The 25,348-nt window shown below is 45.2% G+C and overlaps 1 protein-coding gene across 2 annotated transcripts in view; it reads left to right on the plus strand.

Annotated features, from left to right (window-relative positions):
* Positions 1-25,348, plus strand: part of LOC138265247 (fibrillin-2-like) — a 514,969-nt gene that overhangs the window by 270,989 nt on the left and 218,632 nt on the right. For both annotated transcript variants that reach the window (XM_069212836.1, XM_069212838.1), the window contains one exon: positions 20,911-21,150. In XM_069212836.1, coding sequence (XP_069068937.1) covers positions 20,911-21,150 — 240 coding nt within the window. The remainder of the gene's footprint in view (positions 1-20,910; positions 21,151-25,348) is intronic.

The raw sequence follows: 25,348 nt of genomic DNA on the forward strand, positions 1-25,348 counted from the left end.
TTTTCCCATTCAACCACTCCAATGACTCAAATGTACATCAACATCTTAAAGTTGAGGTTGATCGCTGCAAGGCTACTCTCTTTTCTGCCACGAATATGCAATTCATCATTCTTAATACACACAGACAGTACAGCAAGCATGTATTATATAAAAAAACAAGGAGAAACAACCCCCTAGTTACCCAAGAAGGCACACAAATATGGAATTGAAAAATAACATCACATTCAAATAAGGGTGCTAACATCTTCCAGGCCACTGAACTCATGTTCTGACAGTGTCAGAAAGACAAAAGGAGAATGTCACAAGTCGTTGTTAAATCAGTCCCAGCTAAAGAAGATATTTCACCTCTGCAGGAATACCAAAGATACACCTGTTTGCTATCAACCAGAACAGAAAATGCCTGTATTGTGCCAGCAGACATCTCCTACCAAGATCATGGAGGAATGCTTTGTTGATAAACTGGTAATGGAGCTATGTGTACGCAATTTCCCCAATCCCACTGAAACCAGATGTGATGTCTAAAATGACATGGGAGCCATGCTGGATAATCCTCAAAACTCGATGGTGGCCAAGACAATATTGGTTACGAGTTACTTCTCCTCTTGGAACTGCAACAATTAAGATTGGAACCAACACAGAATCTACTCTCTTGCCGCAACAAGCAAATTCTCCATCTGGACCCTCATTGCCTGAATTTGTCAGATTGACTCCAAATTTCAATGAATTCCACCTATCAGACATTCCACTAGATCGCAAACAAATACGACTTAGAGCAACAGGAGAGGGAGCTTTTTGCTCATGGTGTGCTCGAAAGAAATTGAATCTTTAACTTTGCTTGCTCAACAATTATTATCATCTCCACCTGTCAAAGTCAGGACTGACATAGGCATCAGTCAGAGTATGTTTGATTGTTATTTCTTACTTCAAGAGAACATAGAACCAACCATCTGTTTGGTATGATTTGCTTATCAAGGAATTTCTTAAAGGCCTTTTCACTGTCCCACTAACACCCTCCTACATCATGGTGACTAACATGTTTTTATCTCAACTAATGAAAGACCCCTTTGAACAAATATATAGAGCAGAACTAAGGTACATCTCATGGAATGAAGCCCTCATTTTAGCCCTCACGTTAGCTGGCAAGGTCAGCGAAATTCAAGCGTTTACTATTAAGAACCATTCTTCCAATTTAGAGAAGACATGTATCCTAAGAACTAATCCACACTTCATACGGAAGGTACCATCAAACTTTCATCTGACTAAATCAGTGCTTTTGAAAACCATTTTTTCCTAAACTTATCTAATGCAGCAGGGGATAACACTCCACTCTCTGGATATTAAAATATGTTTAAAATTGTACGTAAAAAAACTAAGCTAATAAGGAAGTCTTACCCACAAAAAAAGTCAACCTTTAGCAAAACAAAGAATAGCTTGATGGGTGTCTTCGGCAGTAGTGAACATCAGCAAACTGTCTGCAAATTGATTGTTACTGGCCACCAAATTGTGAGTGTTTGTTTCACTTTATACAACAATCTTAATTATCTGGAATACCCCCACTCCAACCCCTATCTGAATTTGGTGCATCATCAACACAGATGGAGCGTTCACATTTGAAAATTCAGCCGTTTGTTTCTGAAAATCCAAACTGCAATGCATGCCTTTATGAACTTTTTTGAACCGAACACTACATTAGCAACAAACAGTAGTGATGTGCTGTGCCAATTTGGTCAACTGTCTGGGCCTCTCTGTGCAATCCAGTTATTGGGAATAGGGTGAAAACACTGTAAAACATGTAAATCTGTATATAAGTTTATTTCATGATAGCATATCACAAATGCTTAATCAAACTGTCATTTCCATAACAGTAATATCACCAGTATCATTGGGTATACATTGATTTCTGCATATTTTATTAGGAATAGCAGATATACTTTGCATTCCAATTGCAAAAAAAAAAGGAGGTTTTAAAATCATTGACGGAGCTGGGATATTTCTCCCCCTAGAATTCTTTTTAACCTAACTTTCAGTTTCTATCATTTGGATTAACATATGTTTGGCCAAAAGAATTTAAAGTAGAAGAAAGAGTGCTTTCTGCCCTTCAAACTGCATACAATTATTCTCCCATTGGGTCATACGTTCACTAAAATTAGTCTCTAATCATTATACAACATTTAAATAGTCTAAATATTAATATTATTTTGCTTATTAATGCCCTTTGCCCACGCATCATTTTCTCTATGAAAGTTATAAAAGGACCCATGGATTCTGTAAACTTAGTATCCCTTTTTATGAACGTAAGCAGACAAATTCAGAGAGCAATTGTGAATTACCCCACTCTTGCAGGCAAAAATTCTATTTTTATTCAAGAAAAAGTCTCCACTAAAACCTTATATATGTACTGGCCTGAGGATTTTTATTTTACTATCTATAGGCAATTTCATAGATTCACATGCCTGATGTTTTCCATAGTCAGGAATCACTTGAAGATCTTTTGTAGAATGTGAAGGATGTGGTAGAAGGATGTGATCATTTTGTTGAGTTGTGCCGTCATGTTGAGCTTGTTGTCTAGATGAGCCTGAGATTTTTTGCTTGCTCGGTGGGTGTTGGTGTTGCTCTTGGTCATAGCTCTGATTGTGACCAGGTGGAGTCCTTTGAAGACCTGTACTTCTGTCTCGTCAAAGATGCGCTTCACGCAATTAATCCACATCTATCATGCTACCATGGTCATGCAGTTAATGAAGTGAGTTCTGGTTGTGTTGCATGTCAGTGAGAGGATGAGTTGGGTGTTGTTGGCGTAGGAGACAATGGTGATATTTTGGGATTGGATAATGTTTGCGAGTGGTGTCTTGCAGATGTTGAACAGGGTTGGGCTGACAGATGATCCCTGGGATACTCCGCAGAACAAGTCCTTGGTCTTTGACATAAAGGATGACAAAATTACTTTTTGAGTTCTTTCCATTAGGAAGGAGCAGATCCATTTGAGTGCAGATGCTTGGATGCCAACCCCATGGTGTCTTCTGATGACAGTGTTGTGGGAGACAATGTTGGAAGCCGTGGAGAGGCTGAGCAGGATGAGGGCTGCTGATTCTCCTCAGTCTGTGATGGTCTGGATGTTGTTGGTGGCTGAAATGAGTGCTGTATTGGTGCCGTGGTTCTTTCTGTATCCTGATTGGGTTTAGTTCAGCCAGTGGTGAGCCTCGAGGTGGGTCAAGAGGTGCTTATTGATGGCCTTCTCAATCACTTTGGCTGGGTAGGAAAGCAGGGAGCTAGATTGAAGTTGCTAAGTTGGATTGGGTCTACTGATGGTTTCTTGAGGAGGGTGTTGACTTCCACGCACACAAATCCCTCCACAACACCGGCCCAACCTACCTCAACGAAAGAGTTAACTTCCACACTTCCACACTCCCACACGCAACCTCTGATCAGCCGACCTTGCCCTAGCCACAGTCCCCCGCATCCAGCGCACCACCACAGGAGGCAGGTCTTTCTCCTACCTCGCCCCCAAAACCTGGAACTCCCTCCCCACCGACCTTCGCAAAACCAAAGACCTCCTGGTTTTCAGAAAGAACCTCAAGACATGGTTGTTCGATCAGTGACCCTCCGTACCCTCCCCTAATTCCGCCCCCCACCACCTTGAGACCCTCACGGGGAGTAGCGCGCTCTACAAATCTTTTTTGATTGATTGACTTCCACATGTTCCCAGTCATCCAGGAATATGACAGATGTGAAGGAAGTGTTGACAGTGTGTGTGAGGATGATGCTGATTAGCTGTGCCCCGAGGCTGTAGATGTGGTGAGGGCATGGATCCGATGGGGACCCTTAGTGGATAGTCTGCATGATTGTCCCTATATCCTTTCTGGTGACGGGATGTCCATTCTGTCAGGTGGTGATGGGTAGGTTGGCCATAAGTTCGCTGGGCAGTTTGGTGTGCAAAGTTGCTGTAGATATTTTTGATTTTGCTGTGGAAGAAGTATGAAAGGTTGTCACAGAGTTCTTGGGAAGGGATGATGTTGATGGTGACTGAGGGTATGGTGAAGTCTCTGACAGTTGAGAAGATCATCGTGCAGCTGTTGGAGCTTTCTTCAGTGCGGTCAAATAGCACTCTTTTCTTGGTGTCTTTTAGTTGCTGGTGGTAGTGTCTGAGTGCAGCCTTGTAGGTAGTTCTTTTGGTGATTTTGTGACTGGCTCTCCATTTCCTCTCTAGCTGTTTACAATGCCGTTTGACATTCTGAGGTTCCTCTGTGTACGTGCTGGCTTGCTTTTTGGACCTTCTTTGCTTGTTGGGTTTGATGGGTGCAAAGCAGTCTGCGCAATTCCTAATCCAGGTAATGAACTTTGTGAGGACCTTGCTGGGGTCGTCTGTTTGGTTGGGGGGGTCCATGCTGTGAGCGCCGAGCCAGTCTGTTTCTGGGATTTTTCCCTAGCTGCAGTTTGTCAGGCTCATATTGGTGGATGCATTGACTGACTGTGTGTTGATTTTGAAGTGGATGTTGAAGTTGTTGGTCCAAGTAAGCCAGAAGGTGGCATTGTATTTGATGCTCTACTCGGTGATGAAGATGGGGTCTACTGTGTATCCCACGGTGTGTGCTGGTTTAGAGACAAGCTTTGTCAGTCCAGTGTTGCCCAGGCTTTTAAGAGCAGGGGTCAGATCTGTCCTACATGTGGAAGTTGAGGTCATTGATGAGTATGTGGGCTCTGGAGTTGATGGTGAGTAGGACGATGGTGAGGCGACTGAAGGTGGCTCTTGGTCTGAGTGGACAGTAGTCAAGGATCCCGTTCAAGGTGCAGTTTTCAGAGATTTGTAGCTTGAAGTGTAGAAGTTCCATGAATGGGCTGCTGTTCTCCATGAAGGTTAAGCATTTGATTGATTCCTTGTAAATGACTACAAGTCCTCCACCTGGCTTTTGAGTGTGTACCTGTCATGCAAGCTTGTAGCTGGGATTGTCGCAGTGATGTCAGGAGATGATGTGGAGTTGAGCCAGGTTTGAGTGAGGAAGAAGATGTCTGATGTGTCACTGCTCAGCAAGTCTCATGTTACCATCACGTTTGCTGTGTTTTTGGGTGTTGAGTAGCATGATGGTGTTGCTGCTGTCTGCATGGGTGGGTGCAGCAAAATCCCACAAATATATGTAAAGTGGAAATTGCATCATGGTATTCGAAGTGTAATTCTTATAAGATTTAACATACTGCCTCTAATAGCCATAACTGGTGCATGGAGAAACACAAAAAAGGAAAATTGCATATGTGATTTCTTTCCAAGACGGTTTTCAAAACTTGGACTATGTCCTATTTTTATGTCCGTTTTTACATGTTGCACAAATATTTTAACCTGTATCCATTTTTTAGTGGTTTTGGTATGTTTACTACGGGGATGGCACACATTCTTAATTATGCCACAAAATAAAATAGTATGTTTTAGAACTTTGAAGCTTTTTATACATTTTCTATCTGTCTATTGAGAAAAATGTGTGTATACGTTCATGAATTATATAATTTGTATGGAATGTTCCTGTGAGCCACGTAAGGCTCATTTTTTGTATAATAAAATCCATCAATCTGCTTGAAATGCAACATAGATAACACAGAAACCTAGAAAGTTAGATTAGCTCTTTGGACAGTATGGTAAAGGATCAGCCTTATCGAGAAAGGATTACCCAGTGGAAATTAGCATAGATCACACATTGACACAAAGTCCAGGAGACATCTCAGAAGCAATGTATGAGCTCAAAACTCTGGAGAAATGGCTGCTACAGCTGTAATCTGTGCTGGGGTCGTGACTGCTGACATTTGTGAAGCATCTGCATAGACTTCATTGCACACATTTGCAATCAATACAACAATCTGGATTTGTATAGCCCAGCTAATGACCCTAGCGGGTATCCAGGTGCTAAAAGTGCTGCTGCAGGGGGAGTCAGTTGAATAGCCAGGTCATGAGTTATTTTCTGAATTCCAGCAGGGTTTGAAGCAAGGTAGGAGAAGGAGTGTCCACCGCTGTTTCTGCAGGGGGGTTTGGGGATGTGGGCGAGGCAGAGGGAGGTGAAGTGCAGATATCTGGAGCAAAGGTTGAAGTTCAATTGATGGTTGATGTACACTGGTCCCTGGTTGTGGAGGGCTTTGAATGTGTGGATCAACATCTTGAACTGGCATCTCTTCTGAATGGGGAGCCATTGGAGCTTCTTGAGTTGAGAGGTGATGTGGGTCTGTTTAGGGAGGTCTAGGATGAGTCTGAATGCTGCGTTCTGTACAGTTTGCAGTCTCTTAAGGAGATGCAAGGTGATTCTTGAGTAGAGTGCATTGCCGTAGTCAAGTCGGCTGGTGGCCAGGGTTTGTATGACGGTGTGTCTGGTGTTGATAGGGAGCCACTTGAAAATCTTGTGGAGCATACAGAAGGTCAGGAAGCAGGTGGATGAGACTGCATTGGATCTGTCTTTACATGATGAGTTCACTGTCCAGGATGATGCCAAGGTTGTGAGCGTGGTCAGTCGAAGTGGGTGATGGTCCTAGTTCTGGGGGCCATCTGTCGTTGTCCCCTGGGGAGGTGTTGTTTCCGAAGATCAGCACTTCAGTCTTGTCAACGTTGAAATGTAGGCAGTTATCTCTCATCCAGTCTGAGATACTAGTCATGCACCTGTGGATGTTGGTTAGCATCGCAGAAGGGTCTTCAGATAGTGAGAAGATGACCTAGGTATAGTCGGCATAGGATAAGATGTTCAGTTAATGTGATCTGGCAACGTTGGCCAGGGAGTCATGTAGGTGTTGAACAGGGTAGGGCTGAGAGATGAACCATGAGGGTGGATTCTCTGGGTTCTTATGGTTAGGAAGGAGGCGATCCACTTGAGGGTGTCTCATTAGATTCTAATGTTGTGAAGTCTTTTGATCAGGGTGTAGTGTGATACTGTTTCGAACGCTGCTGAGAGGTCTGTAGTATCAGGGCTGCTGTTTTCCTTAGTTGAGGAGGGATCTGATGTCATCAGTGGCTGTGATCAGGGCAATTTCAGTGTTGTGGTTAGTGTGGAATCCGGATTTGGAAAAGGTCCAGAAGGAGGTTGTTCTCCAGGTGTTCTGAGAGTTGGTGGTTGATGGCCTTCTCGAGGACTTTGGCGGGAAAAGGGAGCAGAGAAATGGGGCTGTAGTTCTTGAGTATGTTGGGGACAGCGAATGGTTTCTTAAGTAGATGCTTGACTTCTGCATGTTTCCACTCTTCGGGGAAGGTGGCCGTGGTAATGGATGCATTGAGGATGGTGGTGAGCTTGCTTCTGATCATCTTACCCCTGAGATCGAAGATGTGGTGAAGGCAGGGGTCTGTGGGTGCCCCTGAAAGGACGGATTTCATGATGGCAGTGGTGTCTAGCGTGATGAGCCAGTCCCATGTGGTGAGCAGGTGGTTGTGTTCCTCATTCATGGAAGCAAGATGACTGAGGATATCTGTGGGTTGGTGTTTGACATTTCTGTTGATGGTGGAGATCTTCTCGTGGAAGGAGTCCGCCAAGGAATCCCAGAGTTTGTGTGATGGTGTGATTATGTTTTCGGTGGCTGAGGGGATGGAGAACTCTCTGATGATATTGAATAGTTACTTGCTGTGGTTGGAGCTTGCTTCGATGTGGTAGGCCAGGGTGTTTCTTTTCGTCTTTTTGAAGAGTTGGTGGTATTGGTTGAGGGTAGTTTTGAATGTTGTTCGGTCCGTGGCTAAATGCTGGTGTGCCATTTCCTTTTGAGTCATTTGCAAGTGCGCTTTTTTATTCTTATTTTGGTCGTGTACCAGCTGGCTTGCTTGGATGGGTTTGCTGGAGCAACTCTGTTGGCGCATACTGTGAACCGGGGGAGATGTTCTCTACTGCCTATTCTAGGTTAGTTGCGATGTGAGGGTGGGAGCTGTTGAGTGCATCAGTGCATTGGCTCTCTCAGGGCTTGTTTCAGCTTCAGTAAAAATTGCTGGGTGGCTTCGGGGTGGTGCTGGGAATGCCAAGATAGTGAAGTAGACAATGGTGTGGTCAGTCTAGGTGAGCTCAGTGAACTGGCTGTACTTGATTCTGTCGCTGGCTGTGAAGATCCAGTTGAGTGCATGTCCTGTGATGTGAGTGGGCTTGGTGACCAGCTGGGTGAGGCGGATGTTGCTCATGCTTCCAAGTAGGTTGGAGGTGTTGGTATCTTGGGGTTGGTGCAGTGAAAGTTGAGATTATCCAGTATTGGATCTTTCATAAATTCACATGCTTGAATCATCCCCGTTGTCGAAATGAGAGTCCCACGGTATGCTATAAGAGCAGTAAGTAAAAGTTTCTATAGGCTATAGTGCTAACAAAATTCACAAATATAGCCTATCCATGTCCTTTTGTAAAAAGAACCAAACTTGACTCATAACCAATCAGGCTCCAGCACCCTCTAGAATATTCGCAAAAGAGGCTCATTCCCTCAGATTTTCTACTGCACGTCGTGTGAAGGGACTCTCCTTGAGCTCTGCTAATTTTATTCCTCTCAAGAAAGATTTTTCTTCAGCAAGATGTCTGATTCTTCCAGAAAAGGCCTTTTCCGCCCTTGTAAGACCTGTGGCAAAAAAAAGGCTACATGTGGATGAATCACAAAAGGATTGCTTATATTGCTTACATCCTGAGCTTCAGGTAAAGGATTGTAAAATATGCCGCACCTTCTCTGCTAAGACCCTTAGAGACAGAGAAGGAAGACTGTTAATCTGGTTGCAGGCTACATCCTGTACTTCTGGTGAGGATAGTGATTCAGGAAGGCCTCATAAAAGGTCCAGATCTGCTGACCTACGGCAGGCTGAAAAATCCAGAAAATACCACAAGAAGCACCATAAGGAGGCAGCCAGGGACATTCAAAGCTCAATTTCATCTGAACCATCCTCTCCTCGCCGCAAAAAGGAGTCACGTCCTCGTTCTCCTTCATCAGAGCCTTCTAGTTCTAGAAAGATGTCTCTTCAATTCAAGTCGGCGACGACACTACCGTCGACGATAGCAACAGTGACACTACCGTCATCAACGATGGCGGTTTCAACAACTACCGTCTCGTTGACAAGACCGTCGTCGAATGCGACCACGTCAACGTCTGTGGTAAAGGCTCCCATTTTTTCTCTTAGAGTCGCAGATAAGTCACATTTGTTGTTGGAGCTGTCGATGAAAGTGGCTCTAGAAAAGTCCTCGTCGTTGAAAAATAAGTCGACGGGAATATCGATGACTAGGGCACCGTCGTCGACACCATCGTCTACGAGAGCATCGTCGTTGACAGTACCATCGACAACACCTCCGTCTACGAGACCACAGTCGACGACACTGTTGTTGACGAAAAAATCGACGACTAAGCCAGTTTCGATGACAGGACCATTGTCGTCGACACCATTGACGATGCCACTTGTTACTATGACTCAGGGCAACGTGATCCCCATTTCCTCTGGATCTCCCGGCCTTCACGCTACAGTGAAAATTACCACGATGTCTAAGTCTACTGTTTATCGGACAGATACATTGCCTAGTAAGGTAACAACCTTACTTCCTAGTCATTTGCTAGACTAGGAAGAATCAGATGAAGGGCCCTTTGGTGATGCGCACAGTCCATCCCAGTTGCATGTCAAGTACCAGGAAGATGAGGATGAATACGAGCAACAGTACCAATCTTATTATTCTCATCAGAGAGAATATTATGAACCTTTACAGCAGCCAGGAGATACTATCCAAATGTCTGCTTCTCTGATTTAAGATTTGCAATCTGTGTTGCAAGACTATAAGAGCTGAGATGCAGCCGCCTCTTCCTTCCTCTCCTGTTACACCAAGGGGTATACCTTCTCCTCCAGCAACTCCCAGGCTTACTCCACAGTCTACAATAGCCGCTCCTCCTAGAGATGACATCTCCTCTTCAGAGGATGAAAGAGAAGAAGGAGAGATTGCAATACCCCAGCATCCGAACAATTAATGGGATGATTATTTAGCTTCCACTCCATCGCCTCCACCTCCTTGTCCATCAGATTCTCCACCGGAGGATATAGGAGGTTTTCATAACTTAATGGATAGGGCAACCAGACGGTTTCATTTACCAACCTCCGTCTCACAGTCGGAATGCTTCCTCCATGACTTCAAGGAACAGGCAAGAAAGTCGGTGATGGCAATTCCAATCATAGACTTTATTTGGAGTGAAGGCATTAAAATCATGGAGAATCCAGCTACAGTTCCACCGGTTCCACAAAAGCTGGATAAAAAATACAAGGTGCCATAGGACTCTCCAGCGTGCTTAACAGGCCATCCTAAACCAGACTCGGTCATTTCCCAAGCTGCCCAACGGCGTTCTAAGAATCCGTCGACGCCTATATCTACTCCTCCAGATAAAGAGGGCTGACGTCTAGACAACGTGGGCAAGAGATTCTCGGCAATGTCGGCTATAACTGTCCATGCAGCCAACTCTTTAGCGATTTTTGGTCGCTATGATCGCCAGATGTGGTCTGACATGAACTCTTTCTTAGAACTCATTCCTGAGAACAAGCAACCTGAGGCACGGAAAATTCTGCAGGAAGAACAACATATCTCAGAAGAGATCATAGACTGCGCTCTAGACATAGCCTCCACAGGTTTCCGTCAGCTGGCAGGAGCAGCGGTTCTGCGCCGCCAGGGATGGCTGAAAGCAACATCTTTCAGGCCAGAAGCCCACTCTAGGATATTAGATATGCCCTATGAAGGAGAGTCTGCCTTCGGCAAACCTATAGATGAGGCCCTACAAGCCATTAAAACTGACACAGACACTGCTCGTTCTCTGGGGACCTTGCAGTATAGGATACAGCACTTTCAGATGATCACACTGTTGGATAGCCTACACCTGCTCAACACTGGAGATTACATGACATTTTTAGATCTCCAGGATGCCTATTTCCATATACCGATTCATGTAAAACATCACAAACATCTCTGCTTCACTGTGTTCAGTGCCCATTACCAATTCAAGGTTCTTCCATTTGGCTTAAAGTCAGCACCAAGAATCTTCACGAAATGTCTCACTCCGATAGCAGCTTTCCTCCGCAACAAGGGTTTTCAAGTCTTCCCATATCTCGATGACTGGCTGATAAAAGCTCCTACAACACAGCTGGCGTCCAAAGCTACCATCGCCTGCCTATGACTATTTCACAATCTAGGTCTAGCAGTGAACTTCCAAAAATCGTTCACTCTACCGACACGCAGGATAGCCTTTTTAGGTGTGGAACTCGACACCATCAAGAGCAAGGCTTATCTCTGAAGGGTGCGACAACAAAAACTGGCCAACATGGCACTCAAGGTCTCAAAAAGAAGGTCCGTTTCAGTTCGGAGGTTCAAGTCACTCCTAGGCATGATTTCCTTATCGATCACCCTAGTCTACCTAGGAAGGTTGAAAATGAGACCATTACAGGAGGAATTACAGCTACAATGGACTCAATCTCAAGGATCCTTCGAAGATTCAATCAATATTATACCAAGGATGGTGGGGACTCTGCGGTGGTAGTCCCAGACCAACCATCTCTCTCAGGGATTGACCTTTCTGACTCCAATGACAGATTTCATTAGCGCAACGGATGCTTCATTGGAGGGCTGGGGAGGTCATCTACAAGACATGTGCATTTAAAGGAAATGGTCGATTGTGCAGAGAATACTCCATATAAATCTGCTAGAATTAAAAGCAAATTTTCTTACACTCAAAGCGTTCCTTCCGCGGAAAGCAGGATCCTCTGTGTTGGGCCACACAGACAACACTACAAGCATGTTATACATCAACAAACAGGGAGGAACAAGACCTCTTTCCCTCTCAAGAGAAGCTCAATCTTTGTGGGAATGGCTCACACTTCACAAGATTTGTCTGAGAGTGGAACACCTGCCAGGTGTCAACAACTCCCTAGCAGACTCTCTCAGCAGGACGTACGACAACTGCCACGAATGGGAACTCGAGCATAGGGAGCTAGACAGCATCTTTCTGTGCTGGGGACGTCCAACCCTGGATCTGTTTGCCACCAATCAAAACACCAAATGCCAGTATAACGCCAGTTGGTACCCGCTCCCAGGGACTTGGGGGAAGGCCCTTTCGATGTGATGGTCCGGGCTCTTTGCATACGCTCCCCCCCCTTCCCATTGATTTCCAGGCTTCTGAAGAAGATTAAATCAAAGGGTTGCAAGCTAATACTCATAGCACCCAAGTGTCCCAGACAGTATTGGTTTACGGAACTCCTTCTCCTATTAATGGCCAATCCCTTATGCCTTCCAGCAAGCACAACCTCCTAATGAAGAGTGAAGGTCAGATATTACATCCAGATCCAGCATCTCTCCAATTGCACGCATGGCTCCTGAATTCGATGAATTTCAGGGCATGAGCATCGACGAAGAATGCAAAGTAATTTTGTCCAGGGCACGGGCTGACAGTACAAACACGACTTATAGGCTCAAATGGAAGAGGACTTGTATCTGGTGCCATCAAAACAATTTGCATCTGTTAAAAGTCTTGCTAGAGCAAATTATATCATACCTTCTCACTCTGTCAAACCCTGGGCTTGGTCATGCATCTGTTAAAGTCCATTTGGCTACTATATCATCTTATAGACGCTCTGCTGATATGCCCTCCCTTGGTTCTAAACAGCTTCGGAAGACAGACCAGCTCTTAGTCTCACATGCCCAAGGCCGTCAGGGTACAGGAGTCACTATGACTATGATAGCTCGTTGGATTGCATCCACCATCCAGTTTTGCCACCCAAAGTCGGGAAAACCATTAACTAACCGCCCGAAAGCAGATTCTACAAGTGTAACTTCCACTCGGCTGCTCTATTTCAAGCGATTGCCTTGGACAAGATATGTCAGGCTGCAACGTGGAAGACTACGCACTCTTTCGCGCAGCATTACTGTCTGGAATCAACGCAAAGAGCTGATTCTCTTGTTGGGCAGGCGGTCCTTTGTCATCTTTCATTGAGGTGAGTTTTCCTTGAATGAGTATACTTAGTTCTATATACAAGAGGTTTACAATTCCTATGTAATTGTTTGTTTGACATGTTTTACTTTATATGCATAGATATGTATATACATATATATATTTATATATTCTTATATTGACATAGATATGTTAGTCGCTATTTAGAAGGATTACAATGCTCGCACCCACCATCCACTGCGGGCATAACAGTTATTATGAGTACTGCTGGCTATTCAGATTCAAGCATGTGAATTTATAAAAGATCCAATACTGGATAAGAAAACAAGTGAATTACCTGTAACAACAGGTTCGATGGCATCTGTCGCTGTAGATACGCATGTTCTGCAATAGCTCGCCATCTGGTGTTGGGCCGGAGTGTTACAAGTTGTTTTTCTTCGAAGAAGTCTTTCGAGTCACGGAACCGAGTGACTCCTCCTTTTGTCTCCATTGCGCATGGGCGTCGACTCCATCTTCGATTGTTTTTTTTCCGCCATCGGGTTCGGACGTGTTCCTGTCGCTCCGAGTTTCGGAACGGAAAAAATAGTTAATTTCGGAAGATTTTCGTCGGTATTGTTGCGTTCGGGATCGGCGTACTTAGATTCAACACCGCATCGAAGATCGAAGAGCTCCGGTGCCCTTCGGGGTAGTTTTTTCGATCCTCCGTCGGGGCCTGGTCGGCCCGACCGCGTGCTGAGGAACGCCGATGGAACGGACCCCGTTCCGTTTCTGCCCCAAATGCCACAATAAATACCCCTACACAGACCAACACTTGGTCTGCAACCTGTGCCTGTCACCTGAGCACAGCGAAGACACCTGCGAGGCCTGTCGTGCGTTCCGGTCCCGAAAAACACTCCGAGACCGTCGAGCCAGAAGACTTCAAATGGCGTCCGCACCGACAGCCCGACGGGAGTTCGAGGAACAGGAAGAGGAAGGTACCTTCTCGATCCAAGACTCAGACTCCGAAGGATTCGACGATACACAAACCGTGAGTAAGACGTCGAAAACCACACAAAGAAACATTTACAAGGCCCAGGGGACGCCACTGCCACCAGGCCATGGCTCGACCCATAAATTCGGTGACCGACCGTCGGCACCGAAAAAGGCCCAAACAGTGCCGAGATCGTCCGACTCCGGTCGAGACACCGGCACGCAGCCTTCTCGGGACCGAGAAAGTGCTGGAGACAAGCCTCGACACCGAGATGCCGGTGTGGACACGGCTCGACGCCGAGACAGCGGCACCGAAACAGATCGACGCCGAGAGGTTTCGGCCCCGAAAAGGAAAAAAGTCACCTCGGAGCCGAAAAAACACGCAGACAAAGTTTCGATGCCGAAACAAACTGCAAGCAACCCAGCTTCGGGCTCTTATACAGAAGAGCACTCGCTAACCTCCCAAATGCAAAAGCATAGGTTTGAGGAAGAGCTACAAGCAACTGATGTGGACCATACGCAAAAGCGTATCTTCATTCAGCAGGGGACAGGAAAAATAAGCACCCTTCCCCCCATTAGGAGAAAGAGAAGGTTGGAGTTCCAGACGGAACAAGCACCACAACCAAAAGTGGTGAAAAGAGTTACACCACCACCCTCTCCTCCGCCCGTGATTAACGTTTCACCAGCACAAACGCCATCACACTCCCCAGCTCACACCACCATGAGCCAGGGTGACCAAGACCAGGACGCATGGGACCTATACGACGCCCCAGTGTCAGATAACAGCCCAGAGGCATACCCTACAAAACCATCTCCACCAGAAGACAGCACCGCGTACTCTCAGGTGGTGGCTAGAGCAGCACAATTTCACAACGTAAGCCTACACTCAGAACAGGTCGAGGATGATTTCTTGTTCAACACACTCTCCTCCACCCACAGCTCCTACCAAAGCCTGCCTATGCTCCCTGGTATGCTCCGGCACGCAAAAGACATATTTAAGGACCCGGTCAAAAGTAGGGCAATCACACCAAGGGTGGAAAAAAAGTATAAGCCGCCTCCTACGGACCCGGCTTTCATCACAACACAGCTGCCACCAGACTCTGTTGTTGTAGGAGCAGCTAGGAAAAGGGCCAACTCTCACACATCTGGAGATGCACCACCCCCAGATAAAGAAAGCCGCAAGTTCGATGCAGCTGGTAAGAGAGTCGCAGCACAAGCTGCAAACCAGTGGCGCATCGCGAACTCCCAGGCACTACTTGCGCGCTATGACAGAGCCCACTGGGACGAGATGCAACATCTCATTGAACATCTGCCCAAAGACTTCCAAAATAGGGCAAAACAAGTGGTTGAGGAGGGACAGACCATCTCCAACAACCAGATCCGTTCCTCCATGGACGCTGCAGATACAGCTGCACGGACAATTAATACATCTGTAACTATCAGAAGGCATGCATGGCTCCGAACGTCTGGATTTAAACCAGAGATTCAACAAGCAGTTCTCAATATGCCTTTTAATGAAAAAGAACTGTTCGGTCCAGAAGTGGACACAGCGATTGAGAAACTCAAAAAAGATACAGACACTGCCAAAGCCATGGGCGCACTCTACTCCCCGCAGAGCAGAGGGAATTACAGCACATTCCGTAAAACGCCCTTTCGAGGGGGGTTTCGGGGTCAAAGCACACAAGCCAGCACCTCACAAGCAACACCGTCCACTTACCAGGGACAGTATAGAGGAGGTTTTCGGGGACAATATAGAGGAGGGCAATTCCCTAGAAATAGAGGGAGATTTCAAAGCCCCAAAACCCCTACTACTAAACAATGACTCACATGTCACTCACCCCCTCCACACAACACCAGTGGGGGGAAGAATAGGTCATCATTACAAAGCATGGGAGGAAATCACTACAGACACTTGGGTTCTAGCAATTATCCAACATGGTTATTGCATAGAATTTCTACAATTCCCTCCAAACATACCACCAAGAGCACAAAATTTAACAACACACCATTCCAATCTCCTGGAGATAGAAGTGCAGGCACTATTGCAAAAGAATGCAATCGAATTAGTGCCAAACACACAAATAAACACAGGAGTTTACTCACTGTACTTTCTGATACCAAAGAAGGACAAAACGCTGAGACCAATCCTAGACCTCAGAGTAGTGAACACTTTCATCAAATCAGACCACTTCCACATGGTCACACTACAAGAAGTATTGCCATTGCTAAAACTGCACGACTACATGGCAACTTTAGACCTCAAGGATGCTTATTTCCATATACCAATACACCCATCGCACAGGAAATACCTAAGGTTTGTATTCAAAGGAATACATTACCAATTCAAGGTACTGCCTTTCGGATTAACAACCGCACCAAGAGTCTTTACCAAATGTCTAGCAGTGGTCGCAGCACACATAAGAAGGCAGCAAATACATGTGTTCCCATATCTAGACGACTGGCTAATCAAAGCCCATTCGTTAATAGAGTGCTCAAATCACACAAATCATATCATACAAACCCTCTTCAAACTAGGGTTCACCGTCAATTTCACAAAATCCAAAATTCTGCCACGCAAGGTACAACAATACCTGGGAGCCATAATAGACACATCAAAAGGAGTAGCCACTCCGAGTCCACAAAGAATTCAAAATTTCAACACCATCATACAACGCATGTATCCAACACAAAAGATACAGGCAAAGATGGTATTACAACTCCTAGGCATGATGTCATCATGCATAGCCATTGTCCCAAACGCAAGACTGCACATGAGGCCCTTACAACAATGCCTAGCATCACAGTGGTCTCAAGCACAGGGTCACCTTCTAGATCTGGTGTTAATAGACCGCCAAACTTACCTCTCGCTTCTGTGGTGGAACAACATAAATTTAAACAAGGGGCGGCCTTTCCAAGACCCAGTGCCACAATACGTAATAACAACAGATGCTTCCATGACAGGGTGGGGAGCACACCTCAATCAACACAGCATACAAGGACAATGGAACGTACATCAAACAAAACTGCATATCAATCACCTAGAACTTCTAGCAGTTTTTCAAGCACTAAAAGCTTTCCAACCAATAATAGTTCACAAATACATTCTCGTCAAAACAGACAACATGACAACAATGTATTATCTAAACAAGCAGGGAGGGACGCACTCCACGCAGTTAAGCCTGCTAGCACAAAAAATTTGGCATTGGGCAATTCACAACCAAATTCGCCTAATTGCACAGTTTATACCAGGGATACAAAATCAACTCGCAGACAATCTCTCTCGAGATCACCAACAGGTCCACGAATGGGAAATTCACCCCCAAATACTGAACACTTATTTCAAACTCTGGGGAACACCTCAGATAGACTTGTTTGCGACAAGGGAGAACGCAAAATGCCAAAACTTCGCATCCAGATACCCACACAAACAATCCCAAGGCAATGCCCTATGGATGAACTGGTCAGGGATATTTGCTTACGCTTTTCCTCCTCTCCCTCTCCTTCCTTACCTAGTAAACAAACTCAGTCAAAGCAAACTCAAACTCATATTGATAGCACCAACTTGGGCAAGGCAACCCTGGTACACAACGCTGCTAGACCTATCAGTGGTACCCTGCATCAAATTGCCCAACAGGCCAGATCTGTTGACACAGCACAACCAAAAGATCAGACACCCAGATCCAGCATCGCTGAATCTAGCAATCTGGCTCCTGAAATCCTAGAATTCGGGCACTTACAACTTACCCAAGAATGTATGGAAGTCATAAAACAAGCAAGAAGGCCATCCACCAGGCACTGCTATGCAAGTAAATGGAAGAGGTTTGTTTGCTACTGCCATATTAATCAAATACAACCATTACACACAACTCCAGAACATGTAGTGGGTTACTTGCTTCACTTACAAAAATCTAACCTAGCTTTCTCTTCCATTAAGATTCACCTTGCAGCAATATCTGCATACCTGCAGACTACCTATTCAACTTCCCTATATAAAATACCAGTCATTAAAGCATTCATGGAGGGCCTTAGGAGAATTATACCACCAAGAACACTACCTGTTCCTTCATGGAACCTAAATGTTGTCCTAACTAGACTTATGGGTCCACCTTTTGAACCCATGCACTCCTGCGACATACAGTTCCTAACCTGGAAGGTGGCATTTCTCATCGCCATTACTTCCCTGAGAAGAGTAAGCGAGATTCAGGCGTTTACTATACAGGAACCTTTTATACAACTACACAAAAATAAAGTCGTCCTAAGGACCAATCCTAAATTTTTGCCAAAGGTTATTTCACCGTTCCATCTAAATCAAACAGTGGAACTTCCAGTGTTCTTTCCACAGCCAGATACCGTAGCTGAAAGGGCACTACATACATTAGATGTCAAAAGAGCATTAATGTATTACATTGACAGAACAAAGAACATCAGAAAGACTAAACAACTCTTTATTGCATTTCAAAAACCTCATGCAGGAAACCCAATTTCAAAACAAGGTATAGCCAGATGGATAGTTAAATGCATCCAAATCTGCTACCTTAAAGCTAAACGACAGCTGCCCATTACACCAAGGGCACACTCAACCAGAAAGAAAGGTGCTACCATGGCCTTTCTAGGAAACATCCCAATGCAAGAAATATGTAAGGCAGCCACATGGTCTACGCCTCACACATTCACCAAGCACTACTGTGTAGACGTGTTATCCGCACAACAAGCCACAGTAGGTCAAGCTGTATTAAGGACATTATTTCAGACTACTTCCACTCCTATAGGCTGATCCACCGCTTTTGGGGAAATAACTGCTTACTAGTCTATTGCAGAACATGCGTATCTACAGCGACAGATGCCATCGAACTGAAAATGTCACTTACCCAGTGTACATCTGTTCGTGGCATCAGTCGCAGTAGATTCGCATGTGCCCACCCGCCTCCCCGGGAGCCTGTAGCAGTTTGGAAGTTACCTTCAATTATTTATATATGTATCATCTCAACCTTAAATAGGTGCATACTTAGTCACTCCATTGCATGGGCACTATTACTACAATTCAACTCCTACCTCACCCTCTGCGGGGAAAAACAATCGAAGATGGAGTCGACGCCCATGCGCAATGGAGACAAAAGGAGGAGTCACTCGGTTCCGTGACTCGAAAGACTTCTTCGAAGAAAAACAACTTGTAACACTCCGGCCCAACACCAGATGGCGAGCTATTGCAGAACATGCGAATCTACTGCGACTGATGCCACGAACAGATGTACACTGGGTAAGTGACATTTTCATTATCCAGTATTGGTATCTTTCATAAATTCACATGTGACCCACCCTCCTCCCCTTTTGAGGCTCACATTTCCTTTCCATAACATACTCTTCACTCTAGTGCTAGAAAATCTGAGGGAATGAGAGTCTCTGGGGAATATTCTAGAAGGTGATGGAGCCTGATTGGTCATGAGTCAAGTTTGGTTCTTTTTACAAAAGGACATGGATAGGCTATATGTGTTAATTTTGTTAGCATTATAGCCTATGGAAATCTTTACTTACTGCTCTTATAATATACCGTGGGACTCTCACTTCAACAACAGGGATGATTCAAGTATGTGAATTTATGAAAGATACCAATACTGGATAACTGTAGTTACAGGTAAGTAACTTGTTTTCTTGCCGGGGTTGATGTAGGTTTCGAAGTCGATAGGGAGCGGCGCTCTGAAATCAGGAATGGTGTTGTAGGAACTGGGGCGAGGTCTTGGAGGTCTGTAGGCGAGGGTCCTTCTGATGGTGGTATTGCTGTCAGTTCAAAGTTGGAAGTTGAGGTGTTCCAAGATTGGGGTGATAGTGTATGGTTTCCTTGTCAACGAAGGAGATTCCACCTTTGTGTTTGTTGATGCAGTCTTCATGTGCAATCTTGTAGCTGTCGAGTTTCGCTGAGGCGATGTCTGGTGCGGATGCTGGGTTGAGCCAAGTCTTGCTGAGGACGATGACAACGGGGGTGAAGAAGGTAATGGTGTCCCATATCTCTGTGATGTGCTTGCAGAGAGATTGTGCGTTGAGCATGAGGCAATGGAGATGGTCTGGTGTGGTGGGAGTGGTGGTGGTTGCCGTGCATGGTGGAGCTTCGGTGTTGCAGGAGAAGAGGCAGTTTTGATAGGTAAAAGGTCCTGGCATGGATCAGTTAGAGGTGCAGCAGCAGTTGTTATTGTGAAGTCCTGGGCTTGCAGCTCAGGGGCGGTGTAACTTTGAGAGGCGGTGGGGCCAGGGTTCCTGGGCTCAGTCTAGGCGTGGACAGGTGCAGACGGGCTCGCCTTTGGCACGCTGCCAGGACACCTGCACTGAGGCCTCCATAAGTAGCCCTTTGCAGGGGCTCGCAGGAGGCGCAAAGTGGGAGGGAACAGTGTGCGAATAAGTTGCTGGAGTAGCGAGCAAACAACAGTAACAACATTACTGCCTCAATGTTCAGAAGGCATTTGAGACAGCAGTAGGGCAAGTGGCACAACACATCTTATTCAATTGATTTGAGCCTTAATAGGAGTTCTTTGTTGTATGTTGTTTACTGTTAGTGCTATGTAAATTATTATTCAAATTTGCAGATCTATGAATGATCTAAAAGTTAGAGAAGAGAAAGTTACCTATAAATACAGTTCTCCAACATTAGAATCTTTCATAGTTCATACGTGACTCGCCAACCTAACCTCCACAGTAATGAGTCTTTTCACCATGCAGTGAGTTGACTAGCGGCAAAAATCTAAGCAGATCAGCCTGTGTAGAGTTGGCGCTCTGAGGCCATTCATCCTGTTGACCAGATGCCATGTCACATAATGAGTTGATTGGTCCACATATAGCTTATAGCAGTTTCAATGTTATTGGAGTGTTTGGGAAAACTACTGAGTTAACATTAACTAATGGACATTCCCCATTTGAACATGGGGATTGACAAAGCATGTGAATCTATGAAACAAAACAAAGTCGATGAACTATAGTTATTGCTAAGTAAATTTGCCTGGTTCAGTAATATTATTTGGACAGTTTTAGTTATACTCGCAGATCATTTAAATGTCTGCTTCTTCTTTTTTGCAGATATTGATGAATGTGCTTCTAACTCAACCACTTGCCCCATAACTTCTGAGTGCATGAACAACATAGGTTCTTTCAGGTGCCAGTGTAGGACTGGATATGATGGAGAGGAATGTATAGACATAGACGAATGTGTGACTAATCAAGACTACTGTCATGCGGATGCCTACTGCAACAACACAGAAGGGTCCTTCACCTGCACATGCAGGCCTGGATTCACTGGAAATGGAACTGATTGCCAAGGTAAGACCTTAAAATGGTTTTATTTTAAGAATTAGTCCATTTGCTGCTGGCACGCCCCATGGGTTGGGGTGTGCTCAACCAGCAGCTAAATTTGAAACACCATATTCTAGCTAATTATTCAAATAAAAAACATGTTTATTGAGAATAAATCAGTTGAACACCTCCAGACTGTTGTACACACATCATGATTTAATAGTATCCATCAAAAATATATTGATATTGTTTTCCATCTATCAAAACAATAAAGCAGTTCAACATCATTATCATTTACTGGAAAAACATAACATAAAAAAAACAAGCCACTTGTTAAAAAAAAAACTACCACAAAGTATAACATTCCACTCTAAATGTGGAAGACATTGTGTACACACTTATGGTTATTACATTTGGGGCATCAATTATTATCTGTTATTACAAACCTTTTAGTTGTGTCAGATCTAGATATTTCCCCTTTTGGTTCCTCACGCAGCAACTTTTACACTTTGTTTTTTGCTGATTTACTCTGCTCAATCATGCTTCTCATGAATCTAGTTTTCGCCCAGACAAAATTAGTTTCATCCAGTATATCCTATAACCTAAAGACAAATGGCACAGGATCAAAAATAACTCATTGGATTAAATCAGACAAATAGGAACAATTAGCTGAGATGAAGATCTGATGTCTCCATTGCACAACTAAAGTCACAACAGGCAAAGTCCCTAACCTGAAATCCACCTTTAGTTTGGGGTAGGTGAAATAATAATACAAGTAGAAATCTTTCTCTACCTGGATGTGTCTGATACCATTAACACTGTCTTCCCATTCACCTCCTCCCATCCCACTCCCAACATTGTCTCTTGACCATTGTAGTTATAGGCTTACTTCTGGTGTTACCAGATGACTAAAATGTTTCTGACATGCTTAAATTGTGGAAAGAACTCCTTCCTAGAAATTCTACAACCTTATTCCCTCAAGCTGTTGCTGACAGTAGAGACACAACTAATTTCACCATACGCTGTGGACTGGATGCAGCTGACTCGCTAATGAGAGACGTTTCATTGTGGGTGGCCTTCCGGTGTCACGCCTGGTTGGGAATCATTGGCTTCTCTGGGAATGTCCAAGCCCTTCAATGTTTCCCATCCCTTCAGAGACAAGGCAGACTCAGCTCTAAAGTGCTTCAATGACAGCAGCGCTATGGTCAGGTCCTAATGCCTTTCCATGGCCTCTCGCGAACCCCAGTCTGCCTTATGCTCCTATTTGTGACCACAGAAAGGGCTCGTGCCCAGCAATCTTCCTAGCCCTTTGGGGCTGAGTATCCGTTACCCACAGACCTCGTGGGTCAGGTAGCCAGATGTTGGACAAGTCCACCACCCTCCGGCAGCCGCAGCCTCCAAGCCCCTTTAGTTTGCCCCTTGACTATCATGGGCATTCAGTGGGGGGCAGGATATTCCATCAAGTGCACCATTGGAGGTCCTTAACATTCGACCTCTGGGTAGCCCAGATTTTCCAGTGGGGCTTTTCCCTCCTGTTTGTGAGTATCCCTCTACCCATGCCACCTACTTGTAACAGGCTGACAGAAAACCACATCTCCATCAAGAAGTGACTGCTCTCTTGGCTGAGAGAGCCATCAAGAGGGTGTCTTCATCAGAAGTAGGATGTGGTTGTTATTCCCTCCTCTTTCTGGTGCCCAAAAAGGTCAGAGGCCTTTGTCCTATCCTATACCTGTGCCCTCTCAATTTTACCCTGAAAAATGAGAAATTCAAAATGGTCACACTTGGTCAAGTCCTGTTTACCTTGACCTGGGAGACTAGATGGTAGCGGTGGACTTGCAGGACGTATACTTCCATATTCCCCTCCTGCCTGCCCACAGATATTATTTGCAGTTCACAGTGGGCCACAACCACTTTCAGTTTGCTGTGCTCCCTGTTTACCTTACCAGCACCCCTCAGGTGTTCACCAAGCTGATGGCGGTGGGTGCAGCTCATCTGTGGAGATCAGAAATGCCAGTCTTCCTCTATCTCAACAACTGGCAATTGAAGGCGGGTCTCGCCTCGGATGGCCGTCTCCCACCTCCAGAGTACAGCAGATCTCCTGCACTTGCTGGGGTTCTCCATCAAGGTGTCAAAGTCACACCTAATTACTTCTCAGAAACTTCATTTTTTGGACCTATTCTGGACATTTCAGTTTCAGGCTTATCCTCCTGAACAGCGAGTCCAGGATATTTGGATACTGATGTTTCCTCTACCCTGGATTTTGGTGGGACTGACTGTGAGGCTGCTGGGCTTTGTGGCCTCTTTCGTCCTGCTTGTGATGCATGCCTATTAGCATATGCAATCTGTGCAGTGCGACCTGAAGTTCCGGTGGATGCAGCATCAGGGGAATCTCTCCAACATGGGCCAGCTCTTGGAGGGCACTGTAAAAGATCTATAGTTGTGGTTGACGACCATGATTGGGTCACTACAGACTTCTTTCTCTTCCCCAACCGAATATGACAGTAGTGACAGACTCTCCTAGGCTGGCACGGCCATCTGGTTGAGTTGAAGTTCAGAGGGCTCTGGTCTCCAGCGGAATTCGGACTCTTCATCAACTTTATGGAGCTCTTTGTGATCTGGTTGGCATTGAAAGCCTTTCTACCCTCGATCAAGGGAAGGCTAGTGCAAGTGTTCACGGACAACACCTCCATGTGGTACTGCATGAAATAAGGCGATTGGGGTTCTGGGCCCTCTATCAAGAGGCTCTGGGCCTCTGGTCAAAGCTAGAGCATGAGGACATTTCCCTGGTGGTTTAACACCTCGTGGTCTCTCTGAACACCAGAACAGACAAACTCAGCTGAAGATGTTTAGCAGATCACCAGAGTTGTCTTCAATCGGGTGTGGTGCAAAGTCTCTTTCAGCAGTGGGGAGAGCCTTGGGTAACTCTGTTTGCCACTGCTGAGAACCCTCATTTTCAGCAGTTCTGCTCACTGGAGTTCCAAAGTTGCCTGTTACTCAAAGATGCTTTTTCTCTTGAGTGGAGCTCCAGCCTCCTATTTGTCCTTCTGCCAATAGCACTACTGCCCAGATTTCTCAAGAAGATTAGGAATGACTGGGCTCATGTGATCATTTTGACTCTGAACTGGGCTCAGAGATTCTGATATCCTGAACTGTGAGCATGTCCATTGGTCCTCCGATCAGGTTGCTCCTTCGGGAGGATCTCCTGTTGCAGCAGCAGGGGAGGGTTCTTCACCCAAATCTGTCAGTGCTTCACTTTCATGTGTGGAGTTGACAGCCTTTGACCTCCCCCTTGAAACCTGTAATGCTATTTTGGCAGCTTGGCGTCTCTCCACCAAGATGATATACACTGGCCATTGGAGCAAATTTGCGGCATGACGTACAGACAAACACATTGACCATTTATCGGCACCCCTGTCAAAAGTTATTTTGTTTATTTTTACCCCGACCCAGCAAGGCTCTGCATTGGACATGTTCAAGGGTTATTTGTCTGCTATCTCAGATTTTCTGTAGTTGCCAGATCAGCCCTCCATTTTTTAAGTTCCCTTTTATAAAAAAGGTTCCTTAAAGGTCTTTAGCATATGTTAACTCCTGCTCCCTTCGCTATGCTTCATGGGTCCTCAACTTGGTTCTTACCTTTCGAATGCTCGCTCACTTTGAACCACTTCATAACGACCTCCTAGACTCCTCATCATCTAGGCAACTTTCTACTGGCAATTACTTCTGCCCGAAGAGTCAGTGAACTGCAAACACTGTCTTCTCAGCCTTTGTAAATTTCCTCTTACCCAGACAAGGTGGTCCTTTATACTCAAGCATCCTACTTGCTGAACATAGTCAGCTCATTCCACGTAGGCCAGTCCACCTTGCCTACCTTTTACGCTTTTCCTCTTCCATCTAAGGAATACTAGAGACTCTGCCAGCTGGACCCAAAAAAGAGCATTGTCATTCTCTCTTGACCGCACAAAATGGTTCCAGGTGAACAACGAACTCTTTGTGGGGTACCCCAAGAAAAGAAGGCCATGCAGAAACAAACCATCTCCCGATGGACTGGGTGCCACATTAATCTGCTGCTAGATAGAGGGTCCAATCTAGATATTGGCAGAGGAGTTACTCCATCACAACAGTTACGGATATCCATTCTGCCAAAATCTAAATCGCAATATATTCAATGTTTGGTGGACGGGATATAGGTCACAGTTGTGACAGAGTGACCCCTACACCAACATCT

Source organism: Pleurodeles waltl, chromosome 11 (assembly GCF_031143425.1).
Source record: "Pleurodeles waltl isolate 20211129_DDA chromosome 11, aPleWal1.hap1.20221129, whole genome shotgun sequence".
Taxonomy (NCBI): domain Eukaryota; kingdom Metazoa; phylum Chordata; class Amphibia; order Caudata; family Salamandridae; genus Pleurodeles; species Pleurodeles waltl.